We start from the raw sequence: 23,603 nt of genomic DNA on the forward strand, positions 1-23,603 counted from the left end.
GCATCATTGGGACAATGGGCTCCAAGTGTTTGTGGTGTGGGTCACAGATGCTCGCAACACACTCCTGCCATATGCTGGAGATGCCCGCGGTCCCATTGGTGCTCCGTGGGACATGCATGGCCTTTAGATAAGAATGGTGTGTAAGCAAGAAAGAATTATTTGGTGAATGGGGAAGGTTCCCTAGGAGCCTAGGAGGAGCACAACTTCAAGGAATATAATTTATTTTTGGGGTGGCTTTGGGGGGAGTATGTCGGAAGGTCGCTCAGGTCTCTCCATTTATTGTTGATGAAGAATTTCAAGTCCCCTTTATTGTACTACCATAACAGCAAAAACCACAAACTTCAAAGCCCCATACTGTGGGTGTGTATTAGGTGCCTAATGTGAATTTTAGAGGGCAAGAACAGCCAGGGGGGACGAGAACAGCAAGGGGCGACAGAAGGCACAAGAGTTAGAGCTAGGTTATGGCGAGACCTCCTCGGTATGTATCATCTTCTCCTTACACATGCAAAATCTCCTTTGGGGTCTCCATGCTTTCCTTGAAAAACCAAAAATTGAAGGCTCCCGCGTTCTCGCATTCAATTTTGGACCCTCATTTGCTTGCTATATCTCAGGTTTTTGCATCTTCAGGAAACTATTTAGTGAATTTTTGGCTTGCCATAGCTCGTTTTGTTGTTTAACCGAGGTGGGCGATCGCTTGAACCCAAGTGAGCGCTTCCTAAAATTGTTGAAAATTTGGATCTTTGCGGGAATCTGAAAATTTTCTTGTTATGCTGGTTTTCTCTCTAATGTTTTTTCGCATGGAAAGCTTTAGCTTGTCAGGATGTATGCCTGTCTGTAACTCATTTGTGTAAACGCATGAATTCTGGTTAAGTGATTAAAAATCCGGTTAAGTGGCCCATATATGTTGATTATTTTGGTGAAGTGATCATAAAATTTGATTAAGTGATACGTAAACTTTGATTTAAAGACCATAAACTCTATACTGAAGAAGAAAGTGGTCAGTAATACTGCTGGAAGTTTGCGGACCATCTATTGAAGTGGAAAGAGACATCAGTGCATCGAGGGCTTGCTGCAAACCCTGCAAGGACAATTGAAGATCATTCCTTGCATTTGAGCTGAGCTGTTGGAGCGAATATAGAAAGTGCGCAGGAGAATACTAACCAAGGCATTGATATCAACCTTGAGGGCATTAGCATCAATAAGAACGGTGACCTATGGAGAGGTACAGATTATGAAGGTAGATGTTTGTGTCTACTCTAGTGTAGAAGCTTTGAAGAGCACTCAAATGCATCTTCAACAAGTTGCAATTAAAAATTTTAGGGCTGATTTTATATGGGTCGAAGCTCCCACCTGATAATTTTTCTCCATTTCAACTTCTCCATGCATGCGGTGTTTCTGTAGGTTTTGGAGCCCTTCAGCCTTAGCTTGGCCTTTAGACTCGATAGACTGTTATTTCAGGTACTCTCATCTGGGGTTTTATTTTCCTTTGCAGGCCCTTCCTTCATTGCAAAGCATTCTTTTTTTGAAGGCTTCGTGCCCCCCAACGCCCTGACTTGTATGGGAAATTTTAATTTGAACTCACATAGGGTGAAGCAACTTAAAATGTTTTCATCACATTATTGTAGTGGACAAAGAGTGTAGGGAAGAGTGGGCATTCTTGTCCAATCAAATGGTGCTACATATCTGATTCACACTCCTGAATAATATGGCGCCCTATCAGAGCCACTCCCAACAATCTTCCCTTAAGTACAGCTATGATTTAGTCATCATGTACTGAGTGTAGAAGTGTGCATATAACACTCCGTCCACAAAACAAACAACATGATGGATCTAGCTGACTATAGAAATGTGCATATAACACTCCGTCCACAAAGCAAACAACATGATGGATCTAGCTGACTATTGCACTGATTTGATTTATTACCCAAACAGACTGCAAAATCATAGATCTGCTTTCCAGCATTTGTGAGGGGACACATCATGTGTAACAGCTAGGCTGACAAAGTTTCTCCACCTTGATTTTGTTGATTAGGTCATATGCTATGCCACCTAGTAGCTAAAATCTAATCCCTAGTATTTACCACCTTACTTTAGGAGTTTAGCACTCACACAAAGTATCTAACAAATGTGGCTCACACCTAGCATCTATCTAATGTAAGGTTTGATCACAATTTTGATACCAAAATGCAAGGAATGGGACTTGACCTTGTCGGTAAGGAGCCCGATGCATAATTTACACGTGCCAACACACGAGAGAGAGAGAGAGAGAGAGAGAGAGAGAGAGAGAGAGAGAGAGTCAAATTAACATCTTCAAAAGACCAATTGGGTCTATGAGACCAAAAGTATGCAAATCCATGAAATATCGAGTATGTAAAAGACTAAAAAGGATTCAAAAGAGACTAGCTATTCGTCTATGTCTGCATCATAGTGATCATGTGGACAATGTGAGAATACAATACAAGTTACAGCTCATGTGAGTATGAGTACAAGAGACAAGATGATCTCAGACCGATCATAGTGATTATGTGATCATATGATACAAGTTAGAGCTCATGTGAGTATGAGTGAATGATGGGATTATGGCCTCCACTATTTATACTCCTCCTCAGGAGCAGTCGGCCAGCTGAAAAACAGGCTATGTCCCACGATTGGTGGAAATTCAGCAATAAATGCTGAATTAAATCTCAAAAAATACTGCCTTTTTTTCCTAACAGGCTGAAAGTGATGCTCCTGCTTTTCTGATTGGCTGGACACCACTTTTGTCCACAATCCCAAGGCTGGGCAGCCTGTATGGGCTGCCCCATACATGCCCTACAGCCATCTAAAGGCTGTATGCTCCTGAAAATAGCCTTATCTTTGCCCTAGGGCTGTCCCACAGCCCTTCCATGGCTAGTGGGTCCAGCCTGGGTCTTCCTGGCCCTCATGGGGATGGTTTCACACCATTCCCATGCCCATACTAAGCTCCGGGGTAGCCCTATGGGCTGGCCCCTTGTCCTAAACATAATCTACTCAGTGATCTGGCGTCCGGTACCATACCAGATACACATAACCACTAACATCATTCTAGAGGGAGACTCACAGCGCGGACTGGCACTGTTTCATGTGCAGGACAGTGCACACCTGACCTTGGACTCCTGTGCAGGACAATGCACACCTGACTTCGGACATCTGAGATGGATCCCTGGTTGACTCGTCCCGGACTGGGCTCACATGGGACCAGTTCACCATCCCAGGTCCTGCACCTTCTGTACAGAAATGTCTACGTGGCATCCAAGTGCGGGATGCACGTGACATCCCCTTCTTCTTAACTTGACGGAAGCTGCATAGCCTCCAAATAATCCGTCAATAATGCCGGATAGTCTTCGAAAAATTCTTTGTCGAGCCATACCGCTTCATGAGTTCCTCAGTCCTGAAACTTTGTGAGGAACTGTCGTAATCTTCGGCCCGAGCCATGCTTGAAACGGTGGAGAAGGATCTGTTCTGGAACCATTACTTCTGCTTCATCAACAATGTCTGGTTCTGCTTCGTCTTTGACCTCTAAAGGGGGTGGACCTGCATATGGCTTTAGCCAACTGACATGAAATACATCGTGCATAGTCCAACTCGGAGGTAGCTTTAACTGCATAGACACCTCATTAATCTTTTTCCGGATGGGGAAAGGTCCGAAGCTCCTGAAAGACAACTTTGGGCATCGCTTGCCCACCTGCTTCAATCTTTGCTTCATAATCCGAAGATACACCCAATCTCCTTCCGAAAACTTCATATCCCTTCGGTCTTTATTGGCCTGTCGAGTGTAGGCCTCTTGCGCTTTAGCCAATCTGTCTTTAACGGACTCTAGGATCTCCTGGTAAGACTCTGTCACTCTGTTCGCCTTCGGTACTGAAGACGAAGTTCTAGTTAACAATGACTGGAAAGGCCTTCCAAACGCTGCCTCATATGGAGTCCTGCCAATAGCTGAAGAAAAAGAGTCATTCAAAACAGCTTGAACTAAAGGCAAAAATGATTCCCACTTACCTTGCTGATCGTGGACATAACACTTTAGCACATCAAAGGCCAACTGGTTGTATATCTCTATCTGGCCATTTGTCTGTGGGTGGAATGCACTGGAAAAATTCAACTTAGTACCAAAATTATCAAACAATGTCCTCCAAAAATGAATGGTAAACTTGGCATCTCGGTCTGACACTATGGTTCTAGGAATCCCGCGAATTGGGTACCAATGCCGAATGAATAGCTGGGCAACATCCTCGGCGGTCACATTGGCCCTGCAAGGAATAAGCATAACAAATTTGCTGAACCTATCAACAATAGTTAAACACTGCGTATTACGCTTACTCGGATTGGGAGGCAGATTTGTGACAAAGTCCATCGAAATGTCCTGGAAAGGACCCTCAGGAATTGGCAAAGGCTGTAACAACCCTATCTTCTTTTCACGAGGAGCTTTCACCTTTTGACAAATGTCACAGCGTTGTACATATGTAAACACATCCCGCCTCATCTTTGGCCAATAGTATTGCCGTTCTAATTTCTCCAGAGTAGAATTCATGCCCCTATGACCACCTGTAATGGCATCATGGGCATCATGGAGAAGAGCTGCCCGGAATGATTTCATGACACATAGTCGGACTTTGTAGAAAAGCCAACCATCGCGTATCAGAAAATGGCATGGTCCTGTGGCATCCAATGCTTGTTCCCACTGAGTACCGAATTCCTCGAAATCCGCGTACGTGTGCTTCATGTCTTCTAGTCCTGTACCAACAAGGTCGAGTCTAGTGGTCTGAATCGCAGATACTTGTCCCTTCCTGCTCAGAGCATCGGCCACTGGATTGGCCTTTCATGGAAGGTACTCAATCATACCACCGAACTGCTGGAATATCTGACTCCAGCGGTGTTGTCGATCACTCCACTGTGCACTTGGCATCGTCTGAATCCAGCGCAATGCTTGATGGTCAGTGCGAACTTCGAAGTCACGGCCATACAGGAAATGTTTCCAATGTTTCAAGGCTTGTATAACTGCTAGGAGTTCACGATCATAGACTGAGTAGTTCTTTTCGGCGGGCAGTAACTTACGAGACATGTAAGCTACCGGATGACCGTTCTGTTGCAATACACCTCCAATTGCGATGTTACTCGCATCGGTGATCACTTGAAACGGTTCGTCCCACGAGGCAAGGGCTAAACAAGGCGCTTCTGACAAAGCCACCTTGAGGTTCTGGAACGCCTCCAACGCTCGTGGAGTCATTCGAATCTTTTGCCTTCTTGTTTTCACTCCCTTTAGCAGATCGGTGAGGTCTGCCGAGAGGTCGGAAAACTTGTCAATGTGGGTGGAATATGCCTGGCATATACCCACAAATGATCTAATGTCATAAGCTGTCTGTGGTACTTCCCAGTTAACAATCTCGGCCACTTTAGCCGGATCCAGTCGAATGCCTTCAGCACTAATTATATATCCCAAGTAATGTACCTGGAACAGATAAAATTTTGACTTCTTTTCATTGACGTAGAGCTCGTTGCTTTCCAGCAACTTAAGGACTTTCTCCACATCAATGTCATGCTGCTCAACTGTAGCTGAAAATATGAGTATGTCGTCCAAAAATATGAACACACACTCTCCAATCAATTCCCGGAAAACACGCATCATCATGCGATTAAATGTAGCTGGGGCGTTCGTCAAACCAAATGGCGTGTTCTGTACGGAAGGCTGTCTTGGGGATGTCCCCCTCTACAATCCGTACCTGGTGGTACCCACTCTTTAAATCCAGTTTGGAGAACACCTTAGCTCCATTCAGCCTCTCGAGAATATAGTCAATTCGAGGCATCGAGAATCTGCTCTTGATAGTCAACTTGTTGAGTGCACGATAATCGACACACAGCCGAGAAGACCCATCTTTCTTCTTGACAAACAAGATCGGTGCTGCAAATGGCGACACGCTGGGGTGGATGAAGCCAGCTTGCAACAATTCTTGGAGTTGGCGGTCCAACTCCGATTCCATTGCCTTAGAAAGGCGATACGGAAACTTGCTCGGGGGTTCCGAGCCTAGGAGGAGGTCAATCCTGTGATCCTCCGGTCTGGACGGGGGGAGTTGGGGAGGGAGACTGTCCTGAAGAAAAATCTTCTGGAACTTTTCATGGAGAACCGAGTACTTCTCGGAAGCTCTGGCCACCGTTTGGGCTGTCTGGATGTAAATCATCGCACACTGTGCGCCTTTCTTGACTGCTCGCTTAGCCTGCAAGTGGCTTATGAGCGGAAAGTTTGGAATACCTGGCTCACACTTAATGGTCACCGGGGTGTTCGACACATTTCGATTGATTTGAAACGTGTGCTTGTCCCACTTGACATCAGGAAGAAACTTGTGAAACCATTGGATACCCAAAATTATGTCTGCTCCTACAACAGGGGCAACCATAAAGTCACGCACAAACTATGCCCTGAATCGCTAACTTAGCACCTAGAGCTTCATACTTGACGCTCGTTGTCATACCTGTGCTAAAACCCTCCACCTGTTTGTCCATCGGAGTTAGCTCGAAACGGGCACGCCTAGCGGCCTGTTCCGTGACCACATCCTCCGTGCTGCCGCTGTCAAACAAGACGACTCCTCTCTGGCCACCTATGTAGCCAAAGGACTTGAGCAATTCGTTGCGCTCATACTCCTGGTCATGGGCGCCCTTCTGCTTATCTTCGAGCTCTCGGCTAATAATTGCTCCAACTGAAGCACCGGGGGTTGAAGAACTAGGGGTAGCCGCTGGGGTCTGTGTGGGAGCTGTGCTCACCACGGAAGCTGTGGAGGCGGCGGCGGCCTTTGGAGGCTTCTTCGGACAATCCCGAGAAGTATGTCCTTTTGTGTGACAAAAGAAACATCTACCCTCCTGTAACACGCGGAAGCTCTGGGTAGTCTTCTTTCAGCCCTAAACACTCTTGGAAAACCTTCTGATGCAAAAACGCACCATCTGATGCAAAAACGCAGGTAGAGAGAGAGTAGAGAGAGAGAGAGAGAAGTGCTGGAAATTCAGTATATACTATGGTACAAAAGGGTACATATCTGCAGCGGGCTGCCTTCATAAAAAGGTGGTTAACCCTAAAATCTGTCCCCTATGGGACCTCTAAGGATCCAAACCCCTAGTGGGATTGAATGAATTCAATGAGGAGCACTTGGGCCTTTTTATATGGGTCTTGGACCCCCTTTATGCTGGCCGACTGCTGGCCAGTCATAATTTCATTAAAGTTTATTTAATTCAGCCGACTGGTCATTAATGCTTGTTTTCGATGATGCGCCTACAGCCCCCCTTCAACTTGGTTCAGCCGCCTCCACCTCTGGTACAGCCGACTCCCTTGTGGTACAGCCGACAGGCTTTTCCTCTTGCTCTCCAAGCCCTGCTCCAGTCTACACTGCCAACAGCTCTCTGTGCTCCATTTTCTGGTTCTAATGGTCCTTTTCCTGGCTGCCTTTTCTGGACTAGCTGAGGAACTTGTCCATGGGCATCTGTGCACATGACACCTCCTCCTTGTACTGAGAAAGCTCCTCAGCACTCAACTTGCCACCTGTCTTGCCTGCCTACGCTTTTTGGTCTGGAGTAAGCTTAGACACATTGTTCGAGTTCTTGGAGCCAGAGGCTCCCGGGCTCTGTCCTGGGGAAGACCCCGTCTGGTTCTGGCTTTTGCCCCCCGAGGTGTTAGCCCTGGGAGAAGCTGGCTGGGAAGTCTTGGGCTTGCCACCATTGTGTTTCATTTCTGCACTCTGCGCAAGCGAGAGTGCGTCCTCAAAGGTGGCTGGCCTAAACATACGCACCTCCCATTGGATTTGCGTGTCCAGGCCATACAAAAAATGCCCTTTCTTGTCCGTATCAGATAAGCCTAATTGCAGACACAAGGTCGAAATTTTATTGGCAAACTGAAGGACTGGTTGCGCGTTCTGATGCGCTCCCCTGAACTCGTCTTCGAGTCGCTCAAGGTAGTGGGGCGGTAGAAACGGCTGCTTAAGGTCTCGGACGAATTCGTCCCACCCATAAGCTGCCATACCTGCTCTGGTGTGGGCATGAGCCCACTGAGTCCACCAAGGAATGGCTCACCTTCCAAGTACCAACTAGCTAAGATCACTTTGTCAGTATCTGTTTTCCTAACTGCGGCAAAGTAAGCTTCAAATTGATGCAACCATGAATAAAGAGTTGTGGGATCGAGTTTACCATTATACTTACTGAAATTCATTTTCTCGGGAAAATGATTCGAGGGCGCCGCCGGTGTCAATCTGGCGTCCAAAGCTCTGAGGTAACGCTCGTGTTCCACGAGTCGCATGGCGTGGTCTTCTCGTTCTCGAATCTCCAATGCACGCATCTGCAACTCAAGCAAGGAGCTGCTGCGGCTGTGACCCCGCGAGAGGGTCCCTGTGACGAGGATCTGGTATCTGGGATACAGAAGGAGAGGGAGGAGGAGATGGAAAACGCGACGCTGGAGAGCGAGAACGCTCCTCCAAAGCCAAGATCCGCGCCTTCTGCTCATCCAACTTGGCTGTCTGGTCTACGATTGCTCGCATCATCTGCTGGAACATGTCTGTGACACTCAAGCCGGGTGCCCTAGCTGGGCTGCCTGGTGCACTCTGGTCCCATGGTTCTGGTTCTCTCTCGTCGCCGAAACTCGCCATAGCGGGAAAATGCAATTCCTTTCCGGAACGCAATCTGACCATCCACTATCTGTGTGGGAGGCTTCCGGAGGCTTCCGGAGGCTTCAGGAGGCTTCCGGAGGCTTCCGGAGGCTAAATCCAACCGTCCTTCGAGGGACAGGAGTCACTCCGAAAGGGGTAGTCCACCGGCGTCTAAAAACCAACCACACGAGCGAAAAATTTTTCTCGTTTTCTTTGCTGAATCTTTGTCCTTGAAGTAGGCTCTGATACCACTGTAATATGCGGAAGCTTCGGAGAAGGATCGGTACTTCAAAACTCAGAAATCAGCACTCTTTTCGCGACGGAATTAACACACAAACTGAAAGACGATGTGCAGAAAATAGAGAGAGAAGGGGGAGATGGAGAGGACACAGTGTTGGGTCCCAATTACCCTCTGTAGGGTCCCCACCACGGATGGTGTATTTGCTTTATTAGAATGATGTAAATTTGGAAACAAATACAGAAACTTGACCTTTTCTTGGCTGGAAAACCTGCCCTTGACCTTCAGTCCTTCACCCCTTTGCGTTAGCAACCTCTTGGCTGTCCTGGCCCTTGTTTGCTTGGAGCACTTGGTGAATTATGAGATGGATTCAATGATTCTAGGCTGGAGTATTTATACTCCCTTTATCCTTCAGTCGGCCTGCTTCATGAAGCCCCACGACTAGGTCCTATTCAATAAAATGCTTTCACACTATATTAAATGCTGGCCACTCTACGCCTGCCTGCTGGACAGTTTCCAGGCTGCTGGGCACTATGCGCAGAGGTGTGGGACTGCTCCCTACACCTGGCCGACCTGCTGGGTAGGGGTATAAGCCCTGTCGGCTGCCTGTCCAGCAGCATTAAAGCTGGCCGACAGCCGTTCCAGCCCATGCCATGCCTGGTGGGCACAGCTTGGGCCCTCCTGGCCCCTTGGGGGTGGTTCTACACGTCCCCCATGCCCACACTAAGAGTGCAAGTGCAAATCTTCGCACTAGGGTAGCCCTATGGGCTGGCCCCATCTCTACATGCAAACCTACATGCCTACAGAGGTCTGGCATCCAGTTGCAAACCAGATACACAAAACATCTGACATCATTCCAGAGGGAGACTCACAGCGCGGACTGGCACTGCTTCATGTGCAGGACAGTGCACACCTGACCTTGGACTCATGTGCAGGACAATGCACACCTGACCTCGGACGACTAAGATGGATCCCTGGCTGACTCGTCCCGGACTGGGCTCACATGGGACCAGTTCACCATCCCAGGTCCTGCACCTTCTGTACAGAAATGTCTACGTGGCATCCAAGTGCGGGATGCACGTGACAGAGCACTTGGTGAAAACTGAGATGAATGATGGGATTATGGCCTCCACTATTTATACTCCTCCTCAGGAGCAGTCGGCCAGCTGAAAAACAGGCTATGTCCCACGACTGGTGGAATTTCAGCAATAAATGCTGAATTAAATCTCAAAAAATACTGCCTTTTTTTCCTAACAGCCTGAAAGTGATGCGCGTGCTTCTGATTGGCTGGACACCACTTTTGTCCACAATCCCAAGGCTGGGCAGCCTGTATGGGCTGCCCCATACATGCCCTACAGCCATCTAAAGGCTGTATGCTCCTGAAAATAGCCTTATCTTTGCCCTAGGGCTGTCCCACAGCCCTTCCATGGCTGGTGGGTCCAGCCTGGGCCTTCCTGGCCCTCATGGGGATGGTTTCACACCATTCCCATGCCCATACTAAGCTCCGGGGTAGCCCTATGGGCTGGCCCCTTGTCCTAAACATAATCTACTCAGTGATCTGGCGTCCGGTACCATACCAGATACACAGAACCACTGACATCATTCTAGAGGGAGACTCACAGCGCGGACTGGCACTGTTTCATGTGCAGGACAGTGCACACCTGACCTTGGACTCCTGTGCAGGACAATGCACACCTGACTTCGGACATCTGAGATGGATCCCTGGCTGACTCGTCCCGGACTGGGCTCACATGGGACCAGTTCACCATCCCAGGTCCTGCACCTTCTGTACAGAAATGTCTACGTGGCATCCAAGTGCGGGATGCACGTGACATCCAGCCTTGTTAACTTGCGTTTCATTCATACAATAGGTGTAGATCTGCGTTACAGCCCTACAACAGCCCTAGAGACCTGCGTTTGCAGATTCCCAGCAGTTTTAGCCTTGATTCATCAGTCTACATCAGTATCCAGCATTCAGTGCATCATCCAGGCATACGCCAGTCATGTGGTAAAGGTATTCTATCATTCATAAGCATTTACAGCATTCTAACATAGCTTAGAACAGTCCACCACCTTCTTTTCTCAGCCTCAGTTGTGCAGCTTTTCCTCATGCCCTTGGGAAGAGTGCATAGGCTCGAGATCAATTCATTGAGGTGTTTCTACAGCTGTGTACAGTTCAGCTAGGCTTCCGATCCTCCGAGATCTTGCGTTTGGCTTATCTACAGTCCTCGGTCATTCTCTCTAAAGTAAAGCAAATACTATCTCGTTATCGGGATAGGGGGCCCTTCAGTGGGTAATTTGGGACCCAATCTGGTGTACAGTTCTCATATATCTCTCTCTCATCTCTTTAAAGTTTGAAGTATTATAGTGGATTCCTAAACTCACGAAACTCAGGATATAGAAGACGGTGTGAGCATTTGTGTCGGAGGATCTTCCAATACAAAGACTTTCGCTGCATATCACATTGGTATCAGATTCAGATTGTCCACATACACCGTGTCCTAGCGTGGGGGCATCCTTGGATGGTTAGATTGCGTTCCGGACGACCACCGACTTCAGCATCATGTCTACAGAAGAGAGTACTCATCAGCCTGAAGACGTCTCCCCCGAAGGAGACCATGTTCTTCCGCCTATAGCAGACACCATAGCTCTTCTGAGAGCTCAGAAGCAGCCGCTCATGGAGCGTCTCCAACTCTTGGAGGCAGCAGCAACACATCCTTCTTCGCCTCCAGCAGCACCTGACTACATCTCCCTCTTCTTTCAAAGGAACAACAAAGGAGAGAGGATGAGGCCCGAAGGAAAGAAGAAAAAGCAGAAAGACGGTACTATGAGGAAGCCCAACGTAGGATCGACGAAGACTGGCGTCAGGCTGAACTCGCGGCTCGGGAACACCAACGTGAGCTTGATCGAGAACGTATGTTACTCGAGCACCAACGGGAAAAGGAGGCCATACACTTGAGGTATCAGCAGCTCTCCTCAGTCTCCTCAGTCATAGGTGTCACCAGCCTGCAGTCCGCAGCAGCAGCATCCACCACCGTCATTCGCAATCAACCAAACTTCAGTAAGTATGACGGTAAGTGTGATCATTCATCAGTTAATCAATTTATTCATCAGTTTAATGCTCATTTTCCATTAGCTAGGATCACAGACCCACAAGATAAAGTCCACTTAGCGGCTCCCCATTTCACTGGTGAGGCAGTCACTTGGTGGCAGCATTGGTCTAGTATTCATACAGACCAGGCCACAGGTGTCAGAGCCTTTGACTGGGACATCTTTGTCCATGACCTGAAGACAAGATTTCTCCCGCCCCAGTACATGACCGGTCTGAATGAGGAGTTCTATGGACTCAGACAGAACGGATCCCCAGTGCTTCAGTTTTCTGGAAAGGTTATTACTTTAGCACATGAGTTAGGGCTATCTGCGCAGGCTAAGATGGAGCAATTCATTCGTGGATTGGACTCGTTCGGTTCACAGTTCCTAACTTTGAACCAAGTACATATGATCGGGCTCTGACTCTCGCTCAAAATGAAGAAATGAAGATGAACGGAGGCAAGCCCAAGCAGTCATCACAGTCCAGTACCAAACACCAACAGAGGAAGGGTAATTCATTTTCTAAAGACACTCAGATAGACAACAGTCCTAGCTCTAGTTCAGGGGGTAAGGAATCCAAGCCTGAGAAAACCGCTGAGGAAAAGGATCAAGCACGCATTACTGGAGGTTATCTTCCTCCAGAGGAGCAAAAGAGGTATCAGTCAGAAAACAGATGTTTTTTCTGTCATACCATTGGGCATGGTAAGAAGGATTGTCCAAAAAGACAAGCGGAGCAATCCTCCAAAGAGCCTTCTGCCACAGTTGCCGCAGTATCTCTCGCTCCTCCAAACCCGCCTGCAACCACCAATGTGGTTCAGATCTTACCTTCTATGCATTCCATGCCATCCGGGGTACTTGATGCTAAGCAGGAGGGTGAGGCAACCTGAGCTTATGGCTCTGCCAAGGGCCGACAGTTCATCATCCTTTTTGACATGGGCAGTTCTGAGGACGCCATCTCTCCCCAGTTGGCTACCAACATGAGCTGTACCTTAGTGCCCTATCATTTGGAGGTAGACGGGTTTACACCTGGTCTCCGCACCCACATCTCCCAGAAGGCACAGCAGTTTTCTTTTCAAGTTCAAAAGGCCTCATTCCAGCGAGATTTCATTGTCTCTCCTCTTTTGGGATGTGACATGATCTTAGGAATCCAGTGGTTTATTCAGTATGAACCTATTCCCAATTGGGGGCAAGACACCTTTATTATCTCTAAAGGTTTTCCTGAGCCTGAGCCTATCATGATTCGGGGCAAATAGGAGCATTCTTGGCATCCCTATGATTTCTCATCTCCAGGCCATTCAAGCTATCTGCAAGGGAGCAGAAGGAGCATTGATTTATGCTCAGACAGTTTCTATCTCATCGATAACCGCTGTCTCATCATCTTCGGTCCCTCAGTTGGCAGATCTCCTTTCTCATTCAGACATTTTTAAGAATGATCTCCCACTCAGTATCCCACAGTTAGCAGAACCTCCTAGCAAGTTTCCCTCTTGTCTTTCCAAGACTTTCAAGGGCAAGCTAGAACAGCAGTCAGTTCTCAAACATTTGAAACATGTTCCTTATGGACACATTTTCATAGTGAAAACAGACCACCAAGACTTAAGTGGCTTCAGACTATGCCAAGTGCCTAGTGGAGTGATTGATAGGCCAGGTGGAGTCAAATCTTCCACCAGTTTGGAGGTATGATTGAATACATCCCTGGTAAGCATAACCCAGTAGCAGATGCTCTTAGTCGAAAGTCCAGCATCCGGGCAGTCCAGGAGTCTACCATTCTCAACATCTCTGGAAAAGACTTAGAAGATCAGTATGTTGATTCCGCAGAGTTTGGTACTCAACCCAGTTTGGCCCTCAATTTTGAGCCTAGAGTAATAAAGCAAATACTATCTCGTTAACGGGATAGGGGGGCCTTCAGTGGGTAATTTGGGACTCAATTTGGTGTACAGTTCTCATATATCTCTCTCTCAATCTGGTGTATAGTTCTCATATATATCTCTCATCTCTTTAAAGTTTGAAGTATTAAAGTGGATTGTTAAACTCACGAAACTCAGGATACAGAAGACGGTGTGAGCATTTGTGTGGCAGGATCTTCCAATACAAAGACTTCCGCTGCATATTACCTTGGTATCAGAGTCAAATTGTCCACACACCGTATCCTAGCGTGGGGGCATCCTTGGATGGTTAGATTGCGTTCCGGCACGACCACCGACTTCAGCATCATGTCTACAGAAGAGAGTACTCATCAGCCGGAAGACGTCTCCCCCGAAGGAGACCATGTTCTTCCGCCTATAGCAGACACCATAGCTCTTCTTAGAGCTCAAAATCAGCTGCTCATGGAGCGTCTCCAACTCTTGGAGGCAACAGCAGCACGTCCTCCTCTGCCTCCAGCAGGCACCCGACTACATCTCCCTCTTCTTTCATATGGAACAACAAAGGAGAGAGGATGAGGCCCGAAGGAAAGAAGAAAAAGTAGAAAGACGGGATTATGAGAAAGCCCAACGCAGGATCAACGAAGACCGGCGTCAAGCTGAACTCGTCGCTCGAGAACACCAACGTGAGCAAAAAATGGCTCTTGTAATGAGCCATTTTCGTGCCTAAGGGCTTAAGGGGACTAGTCAATGTCCTCTCTGTGTCCACTTTGACGATATCCATCCTAATCACGCGGTTCTGCTCTGAGCGGGTGAGATCCAAAAAATGGACAATCCAAGCTGTATTGAAAGGGTGGGAGTGCCTCTATCTGCAAACCATGTAGGTCAAATCATGATCTCATCTGAGCATACCAGCAATGAGTATCTCCATCCTCTGCCAACTGTATGGATGAGGTCAATGCCAATCGGGAGTACCTCTACTGAGGGAGCTCCCGTAGCCGTTGTAAAAAGGTAACTGCCTGGAATAGGGCCTCGGTCACTATTGGTGCCCAACTCAGCCCGAACAATCTCATGTAGTGCTGATGATTTGCTCTGAATCATGCGGGCAATCATCATAATTAGTGGTCTCTCCATATGCCTCTGTCCCTAATCCGTCCCTCTTTGAGATTTGTGATGTATGCTGGCCCCCCAAATTGGAGCTCCATACAGGAGGGTCCGTGTGACAAGTGTATCAAATAGCCACAATTTAGTGCGCGGCTCCTGAAAGTGTATGTGTGCACATTGCCTCTCAAGTACCCCGAAGGTGGCATGCCCTCGAGCTAATCTAGTTGTTGCTGCCTCCTTCAGGAAGAAACGCGGTCCTGTGAAAGTAACTCCCAAATAGACATATGACCTGACGTACTCAACCGGCTCCCCTTGGAAAGTGAACTGATACTTTGATCTCATCACCCATGCCTGTGTGGTGTTAAACACCATAACCTTGGTTTTCCCAAGGTTCACTGTCAGATCTCTATCTACACGGAATGCTTGTAATGCATCCAAATAGGGCTGTAATCCCTCCGGAGAGTCTGAGATTAGAACAATATCAGCTGCATATAACAAGATGGGTATCAACACCCCTGCCAGGATAGTCAGACTCTGCAGACTCATACAAAGCATATATCCCCCATTGCATATCCTCAAGTACCTCAATGTCCTACAATCTGTGCATAAGCATGGCACGTGGTACGGTATCAAAGGCTTTGCGTAAGTCCACAAAGCAGCAATATATCCTTCTCTTCCGTGCCCTGCCTTCTTCAATAAGTGCCCAAAGTGTAAGGATGTGATCCAAGGTAGTAAATCCTCTCCTGAAGCCGGCCTCTCCCTGTGTTCGGTGACCATGCCTCTCTGCCTAGTGGCTCAGCTCTGACTCCAATATAGAGCCATATAGTTTGGCCAAGTTATGACCAATCATGATCGTCCTGTCGTTGCCTGGTACCATGGAGTCCCCACTCTTAAAGAGTGGTACAATGGTATGTTCTGTCCCGCTTGCCGGGAAACCCTCACAAATGGCAGGATTAAACACATGTACAATCAGGAGAGCCAAAGTGTCGCGTGCATATGGGAAGTGCTCTCCAACTAGCCCATCATGATCCTGTGCCTTTCCATTCTGTAACCTGTCTATCGCATCTAGCACCATCCGCTTAGTAAAAAAGGTGCTGCTAGCCGGTGTAGCTCCTAGTGGAGGGGGGGTGGGGGGCTGTCCTGGTGCATCATACAGCTCTCTAGTATAAGAGTGCCATGCCTCAGGTGTAGTAATCGGACTGTCTCTCCTGAAACATCTTCCATGCCCTCTTGCTGTCCTTCCCCAAGAAGAGTTGGTAGATCTCCTCCTCTAACTTAGCCAGGTAGGCTCGTTTCTTCCTCCGCACAAGGCGCTGAAAGATCATCCTGGCCTGTCTATGTGTGTGAGTCCCAATGGAAATCTCATGCTGTAGCTGTGCCCGTGTCTTACGACATTCATCATCATACCAACTGTTCTATGGGGTAGTGTGCTGCGGGGGTTGGGGGGGGGTGGAAGGGATCATAGTGCAGGGAAACGCATGAGGCGGATGCATGTAATACACCTGCCAATCCTCTCGTAATCTCGTCCAGAGGGCTTTGCGGCTCTACACCAAACAAGCCATCAGATACTTGTCATGTGCATGAAAAATGCCATGTACATTCTCAGGGCTAATCCAGAAGGGGCAGCCAAGAAAAACAGATCAAAGACTAGGACATGGAGCACTGTGTGAAGTGGGGACTTGGAGATGACCTGAAGATGCTGTCGGCTGTGTACAGGACACAGGAGCTGTTGGCTGAGGCGGCTGCAGGTGCATCTTCATGTTGGGATTTAGTATCCAGTCGGCTGGCCGACTGTTGGTCGGCCAATTTCCCAAGGAATACAAGGGGCTCCTCATTGTAATCATTCACTTCCATAAGGGGTGGGTCCTTAGGGTCCATATTAGGACTAGATTTTTGGGTGTCTATCACCTTTTGTACAAAGGCAGCCTAGGGCTGCAGATTTAGGTACCTTTTTGTACCATCAGAATATACTGAATTTCCAGCATCTCTCTCTCACACACGGCTGCATTACAGAGCTTCCCACATCGTGTACACTCAGGAGAGCCTGCGAGACCTGGGACTATGCCCCAGAACAGATGGTATGATGACGAGTGCAGAGCCCTATACTCACGACTCCGCATACAGAGAGCCTTGGGAACCATCACAGAGCAGGAGTCGAGGAGAGAGATGAGGAGACTTACTCGCCGCAAAAGGCGGGCCTTCGCAGAGATACAGGAGCTAGAGATCTTTCATTTCTTCATGAGTAGAGATAGCCCTGTCTCATGGCGGCACTTCAGAGAGCCCCGGACCCCGACACCTATTGCAGACCCACAGACATGGCACACATATGCAGAGGGTCTATACCATGCCCCACAGCAGCCACCTATACCTCAGCCACAGGAGCCTCGACCTACCACAGCTAGCTTCTTTACCCACTCGATGGTACAGGAAGCTATCCGCCGCCTACAGCATGGACGGGCCGCCGACCATATGGGCCTGCAGGGTGAGCATCTCATATATGCAGTAGATTCTTTAGCTCCTTTTCTTGCACACCTGTTTAACAGGGCACTAGCAGAGGGTTTGCCTGCGGAGTGGACGATGCACACCATTGTGCCGATTCACAAAACAGGGGATATGCTCGATCCGAGCAACTACAGGACGGTTATGGTTGGCCACGTGCTAGCCAAACTCTATGGTGCAGTGCTGGAGCAGGAGCTTAGCTTATATGCTGAGCGAGCAGGTTTACGCTCATCAGGGCAGGCAGGCTTCAGGAGAGCTTTCTCTACCACTGACCATGTATTCACTTTGAGATGTATGATTGATCAGGCCAGAGTGAGGAAGAGAAAGCTCTATTGCTGCTTTGTGGATTTCCGCAAGGCATTTGACACAGTACCACGAGAGAGGCTCTTTCAGCGCCTGCAGTCTCTTGGCATACCAGCAGATATGACATGGGGCATCTATGCATTATATGAGCAGGTTTTTGGGCGAGTCAGATGTCCAGGAGGTATGTCCGAGACTATTGCTAGCACCATTGGTGTGAAGCAAGGATGCCCACTTTCCCCCACGCTATTTGGGTTATACATTGATGAGGTGGCTGACTTCATTACACGGGGAGGCGGAGATGGAGTTGATTTAGCAGGTACCTCAATACATATTATGCTCTATGCTGATGATATTGTATTAGTGTCTGAGTCCCCAGGTGGTCTACAGCAGCATCTACATGCACTCCATGATTTCTGCACGCAGAGGGGTCTTACTGTGAACCTTGGGAAAACCAAGGTTATGGTCTTTCATACATCGAGACAGGGCAGGAGTCAGCTGACATTCACTCTCGCAGGATGCCAAGTGGAGGTGGTGACATCATACGTGTACCTAGGGGTTACCTTCTCTGCAGCAGCCACACGCTTTACCATGGGTTCAGCAGCCAGAGCTAGATTGACACGGGGATATGCAGCATTGGCTATGCTAGAGAGACAGTGCCACCAGGCGCATTTTCAGGAGCCCCGGACGAAGGGGTGGCTATTTGACACATTAGTCACACCGGCATTGATGTATGGAGCAGCAGTATGGGCGCCAGGCCTTGCTACTCATTGGTGGACACAGATAGAGAGACCATAGGCCCTCATGATGGCACGCATGATACGCAGCAAACCGTCAGTACCTCATGACATTATCCGAGCAGAGTTTGCTGCGCCTCCTATGATGGTAGAGGCCATATTTCAGACTATATGCCTGCTAGACAGATTCAGAGATATGCCACAGGACAGATTATCATACAGAGCTTTTCAGGCATCTAGACAGTTGGCTGAGGCAGGAGACAGAGGATCATGGTATGCACAGGTCACACATTGGTTCTCACAGCATGGCCTAGACATGGATCATCTACCACCATTCCAGTATGACAGGGATGCACCACATATCCGTCTCTCTCATAGTGAGAGGAACAGAGTATTGAGACAGGATCTATGGCAGCTCTATACACGAGAGACATGGATATCGCCTACACAGCCTCTTCCACCGAAGATGCTATACTACAGAGATCACTTCATGAGTATCACTGATGATGGATTTATAGAGAGGCCTAGATACATGGAGGGCTTTTTACCACACGGCTCCCGAGTGGCTATTGGTCAGCTCAGAGTTTCATCACACTGATTAGAGATTGAGACTGGCAGAGCAGCACGGATCCCCCGAGAGGAGAGGGTATGCAGATTGTGCAGAGAGGAGGTGGAGAGTGAGGAGCATTATGTATGCAGATGCAAAGCATGTACAGATATCAGTTTACACGTGAGAGTTGGGGTTTACCGAGATGCAGTATTGTAACATGCGGAAGCTCTAGGGGTCTTCTTTCAGCCCTAAACACCACTGGAAACAATCTGATGCAAAATGCAGACATGAAGAGAGTAGAGAGAGATGGAAATTCAGTATATTCTGATGGTACAAAAAGGTACCTAAATCTGCAGCCCTAGGCTGCCTTCATACAAAAGGTGATAGACACCCAAGAATCTAGTCCTAATATGGACCCTAAGGACCCACCCCTTATGGGAGTGAATGATTACGATGAGGAGCCTCTTTGCCTATTTATAGGCCTTTGTATTCCTTGGGGAACTGGCCAACTAGCAGTCGCAGACTGGATACTAAATCGCAACATGAAGATGCGCCTGCAGCCGCCTCAGCAACAGCTCCTGTGTACTTCTTTGGTTTAGCCGACAGCTCCTGTACACAGCCGACAGCATCTTCAGGTCATCTCCAAGTCTCCACTTCACACAGTGCTCCATGTCCTAGTCTTTAATCTGTTTTTCTTGGCTGCCCCTTCTGGATTAGCCCTGAGAATGTACATGGCATTTTTCATGCACATGACATCCCCCTCTACTAAACTTGATGACGGGATTCCAACCTGTTCTTGGATGACTGTCATCATCCCACTCTATTCCCGGAGTCCCTCTGTCACCCATCCAACTCTGGCAACCCTTTTCACTGAACACCCGGCCCGGTCTCCAAAACCACTCTGACTCTAAAAAATATCTATGCATCTGTTCCCTCCAGTCCCCAATCCATTCCTGCCTTGACTCTCAACACTGTCTTGGTCTTCATTCCTGAGAAATGAGTCTACATCACGCTTTGGAGGATAATCCTCCCTTAGGACCGTTGCATGGGAACCTATTTGGCTCACAGGACTGCCATCCCCTCTGGCTTTGTGGAACACCACCAACAAACCTCCTGGGAGCTCTTCCCGATCTTGTGTTCCTTGCCTTGGGCTTCGTATCCATGCACTTTCCTGTACCTTGGACCTGGACACCATCATATGGGACTGAATCAATGTTTAGCTTTGCTGAGCCTGATGCTCTGATACCAACGTAACATGTGGAAGCTCTGGGGGTCTTCTTTCAGCCCTAAACACCACTGATGCAAAACCCAGACATGAAAAGAGAGAGAGAGAGAGAGAGAGAGAGAGAGAGAGAAAGAAAGAAAGAAAGATTTTATTAATGTCTTCCAAAAGACCGAACTCGGCCTATGAGACAAATCGGAGTACCTGTATGGGGTATCCTCTGTCATCCCAACAAAATGAAAAAGTACTGAATAAAAAAGCTGAATCTGGGTGTGCAGGGGATGGAGCTCTATTACTAGGAGAATGCAAAGCTATATGCATGGAGTATACAATCATGATATGCAACCTAGCTAGCTCCATCCTGTACCATACTGGGGGTATAAAATGGTATACATCAGTGAAGGGGGTGTCCACAGCTCCCTGAAGAACATGCCTGGGTGTGCTCTGAAGCGAGCCAGTCGCTCCGCACCCTCTCTGTGAAACTGAGCTCTGATCTCTGTCATCTCTCTCTGGTATAGGCGTGGTGTCCGAAAGCCAGGTGTCCTCTGTCTCCTGCGGGCTCTAAGTGTCTCTGCTCTCTGGAGAGTAATTCCCTGCCGTGTAGGGGCTGGGAGGGGTATGGATCTCTGAAAAAATGTAGTAATCTGTGTCTGTCGCCCCCCCTCTGGAGCTGTCTGAGCCTGTAATAATGTCTCTCTGTGGCGCTGTATGTCTAGAATGTATCTCCCCAATACGGGTACCTAGGTAGATGATGTGTGAAAACATACCTAAATCAGGTATCTCGGGTACCTAGGTAGATGATGTGTGAAAACATACCTAAATCAGGTATTTACCCAGCCCAAAAAGGGCCGACTCCTTTGATGGCCGACTCCCATGCTGGCCGAGCAAAAACATCATATAAATATGAGGCTCGCCTCTTGCTTTCGTCATCCATCAACTTATGTGGTCCTGGCGCTGTGCGTTTTTCCCTTTCTGCGTTTCATCGCAGGTTGGATACCTCGTGGACTTCACATCTCAGAGTGCCTCGCCATCTCCATGCTGGTCAGAACACAGACGGCTCACATCAGTTCTGGCCGCCTACATCAGCCGCCTACAGCTAGTTCATGCTCAGCGTTAAGTGCTGCTTGTCGCCGCCTACAGCTAGTTCATGCGCAGCGTTAACTGCTGCTTGTTGCCGCCTACAGCTAGTTCATGTGCAGCGTTAACTGCTGCTGGTCTGGCTGCCTACATTAGCCTCTCCACAGCGTTTTCACCGCCTACAACAGGTTCTCCTGCATCGCCTACTGTTGTTGGAGTTCATCGCCTACATCAGGCTCATAGCATCGTTTACATCGACTACATCAACTTCATTGTCTACATCAGGTTGTCTTCAGCGTTTGCATCAGGCTTATATCAGCACCTTCATCAGGGTCACTCCAGCTCTGTTAACTGCGTTTTATGGGACAGCAGCTCTTTTCCTTATTCGGAGTCTCACATAGAGCTCCTGTACTGGACTTCATCCTTTATATTCACATCACCATTGCATACTGTGTTTTACTCTGATCTTTCATATATTTGGTCCTTTGGTATCAGAGCTATCGTGAGCAAAGGGATCAAAGACCTAGAAAGTACACACCGTGGATCGTCTACCCTTGATTCCGGAGATTTGCTTTTCATACCAGATATTGACTCCCCTTATTCTGATATAGATCACACAGAGGATGGAACTCCTCATTCACTGGAGAGCCCTGTTGGAGGTCTTTCATTGGGAGACGACCAGCCTACTTTTACCCACTCACCCTCTACACCCTTAGCATATGGTTTTTCTTCTCCGAGCTTATCAGCCATTACTTCAAGAGGAGGATACATGCCCATAGCCAGTGTGCCAGTATTGGACCCAGGTATTCAGCCTCAACTGGAGAGATTTGCTTCTCATTCTAGCTGACAAACTGGACTTCGGTATGGGACTCTTTCCCAGGAAGGACACGTACCTCCTCGATCGTTTGGAGATCCATCATCATCCTTGTTGGTGACCGCGTCAGGTTCGTATGTGCCTATTAGTACGTATGTTCCTAACTCTCCATGGGTATCTTCTTTTGTGGCACAGGTTCAACAAACGGTACCATCAACTACCCTCGATCCCTGGCATTTTGTGAACCCTAATAGAGGATGGTCTAGGAGTATAACTCACTCTCCGACTTTTGGTGTTCAAGGAGGTAACATTGTTTTCTCCTTTGGTTCACTTATTGTTCCAACTCCTAATGTGTTATGGAATACTACCCAAATTCAAACTCAAAACCCTCCCTCCCAACCCATACCTCTTCCTACTAGTGTTGGCATGCAGTCATCACTGCCTGCACCTCTTTTGGGTCCTGCGTATGGTTTCTACCCATCCCAGTTATCTTTTAACACGACGCCCTCTGGCACTGCGGTCCCACCCATCATTCCAATGCAACCCATCTTTGGCACTGGTGTTTTTCCCAATTGTGTGCCCTCTCCAGGTTTCGTACCTCAACCTAGTATTCCTCCTATGATGAGTACCCAAAACTTGATTCCATCTTATGGAGCACCCTCGAGAGGTCCTTCATCCATGCTTGGTCTTGGTGGACTGTCAAGTTTCTCTCCTCAACACTTACGCTCTGGTTATGGACACACCAGCCTTCCTGGACTCCCCCACCATCTTCCTTTCATGTTTCTATGCCTAGAAATGCTTTCACAGAAAAGACTCGTTTTAACGGGTCTAATTATACAACCTGGGCTAATCTTATGGAAGAAGTTTTCACTTCCCAAGGTTCCTGGAACCTAGTAAAGGGCCTTGAACCAAAACCACACCCTTCTCTATAGTACCTCCTGATGTCATCAGCCATTGGGAAGCTAGAAATGCCACTGCTATAGTGGAGCTCATGCAAGGCCTCCTGCCCAAGTTCCATTCACAACTCTAGCAGTGCCCCTATGTCTCTGACAGATGGGCACATTCGCCGAGAGATATGCCGCACATGATCGTACGCGTCGCATTGATCTTGAGTATCAAATTCAAATTTTCTCTATCAAAGAAGGGGATGACCTGACCGTCAAAGTTACCGAATATCGGCGCCTTAACGCCGAGTTTGCCACCACTGGCTGTGCCAAGTCCTAGGAAGATCAGGTTATCACTCTTCTAAACAAGTTGCCTCCTAGCTTCTTTACTTTTGTCACACAGACCATTAGTTTAGAGCCTATGCCTAACCTATATGAGTGTGAATGCCAACTCTTGCGTTTCGCTAGGTTGCATGACCAATTTCATTCCAAGAAGTCATCCTCTCCCTCCACTCAAGAGGGAGCCCTTGTGTCCAATACAACCTCTACTCAAAAAGGACAGCAAGGGAAAGGGAATAGCAACTTAGGAAATC

General features: G+C 48.1%; 1 protein-coding gene across 3 annotated transcripts in view; it reads left to right on the forward strand.

Annotated features, from left to right (window-relative positions):
• Positions 1-235: 235 nt before the first annotated feature.
• LOC147608478 (uncharacterized) overlaps positions 236-23,603 on the forward strand; it is a 96,287-nt gene continuing 72,919 nt past the window's right edge. For 2 of the 3 annotated variants that reach the window (XM_086789512.1, XM_086789511.1), the window contains exon 1: positions 236-478. Coding sequence is in view for 1 of the 3 variants with exons in the window: in XM_086789511.1 (XP_086645637.1) it covers positions 462-478 (17 nt within the window). In the remaining 2 variants the exon portion in view is untranslated. Of the gene's footprint in view, positions 479-611; positions 705-23,603 lie in introns of all 3 variants that reach the window. The other variant, XM_086789513.1, reaches the window with a different exon arrangement.

The sequence above is a fragment of the Cibotium barometz genome, chromosome 53 (genome assembly GCF_041138505.1).
Source record: "Cibotium barometz isolate CiBa-2024 chromosome 53, ASM4113850v1, whole genome shotgun sequence".
Classification (NCBI taxonomy): Eukaryota; Viridiplantae; Streptophyta; class Polypodiopsida; order Cyatheales; family Cibotiaceae; genus Cibotium; species Cibotium barometz.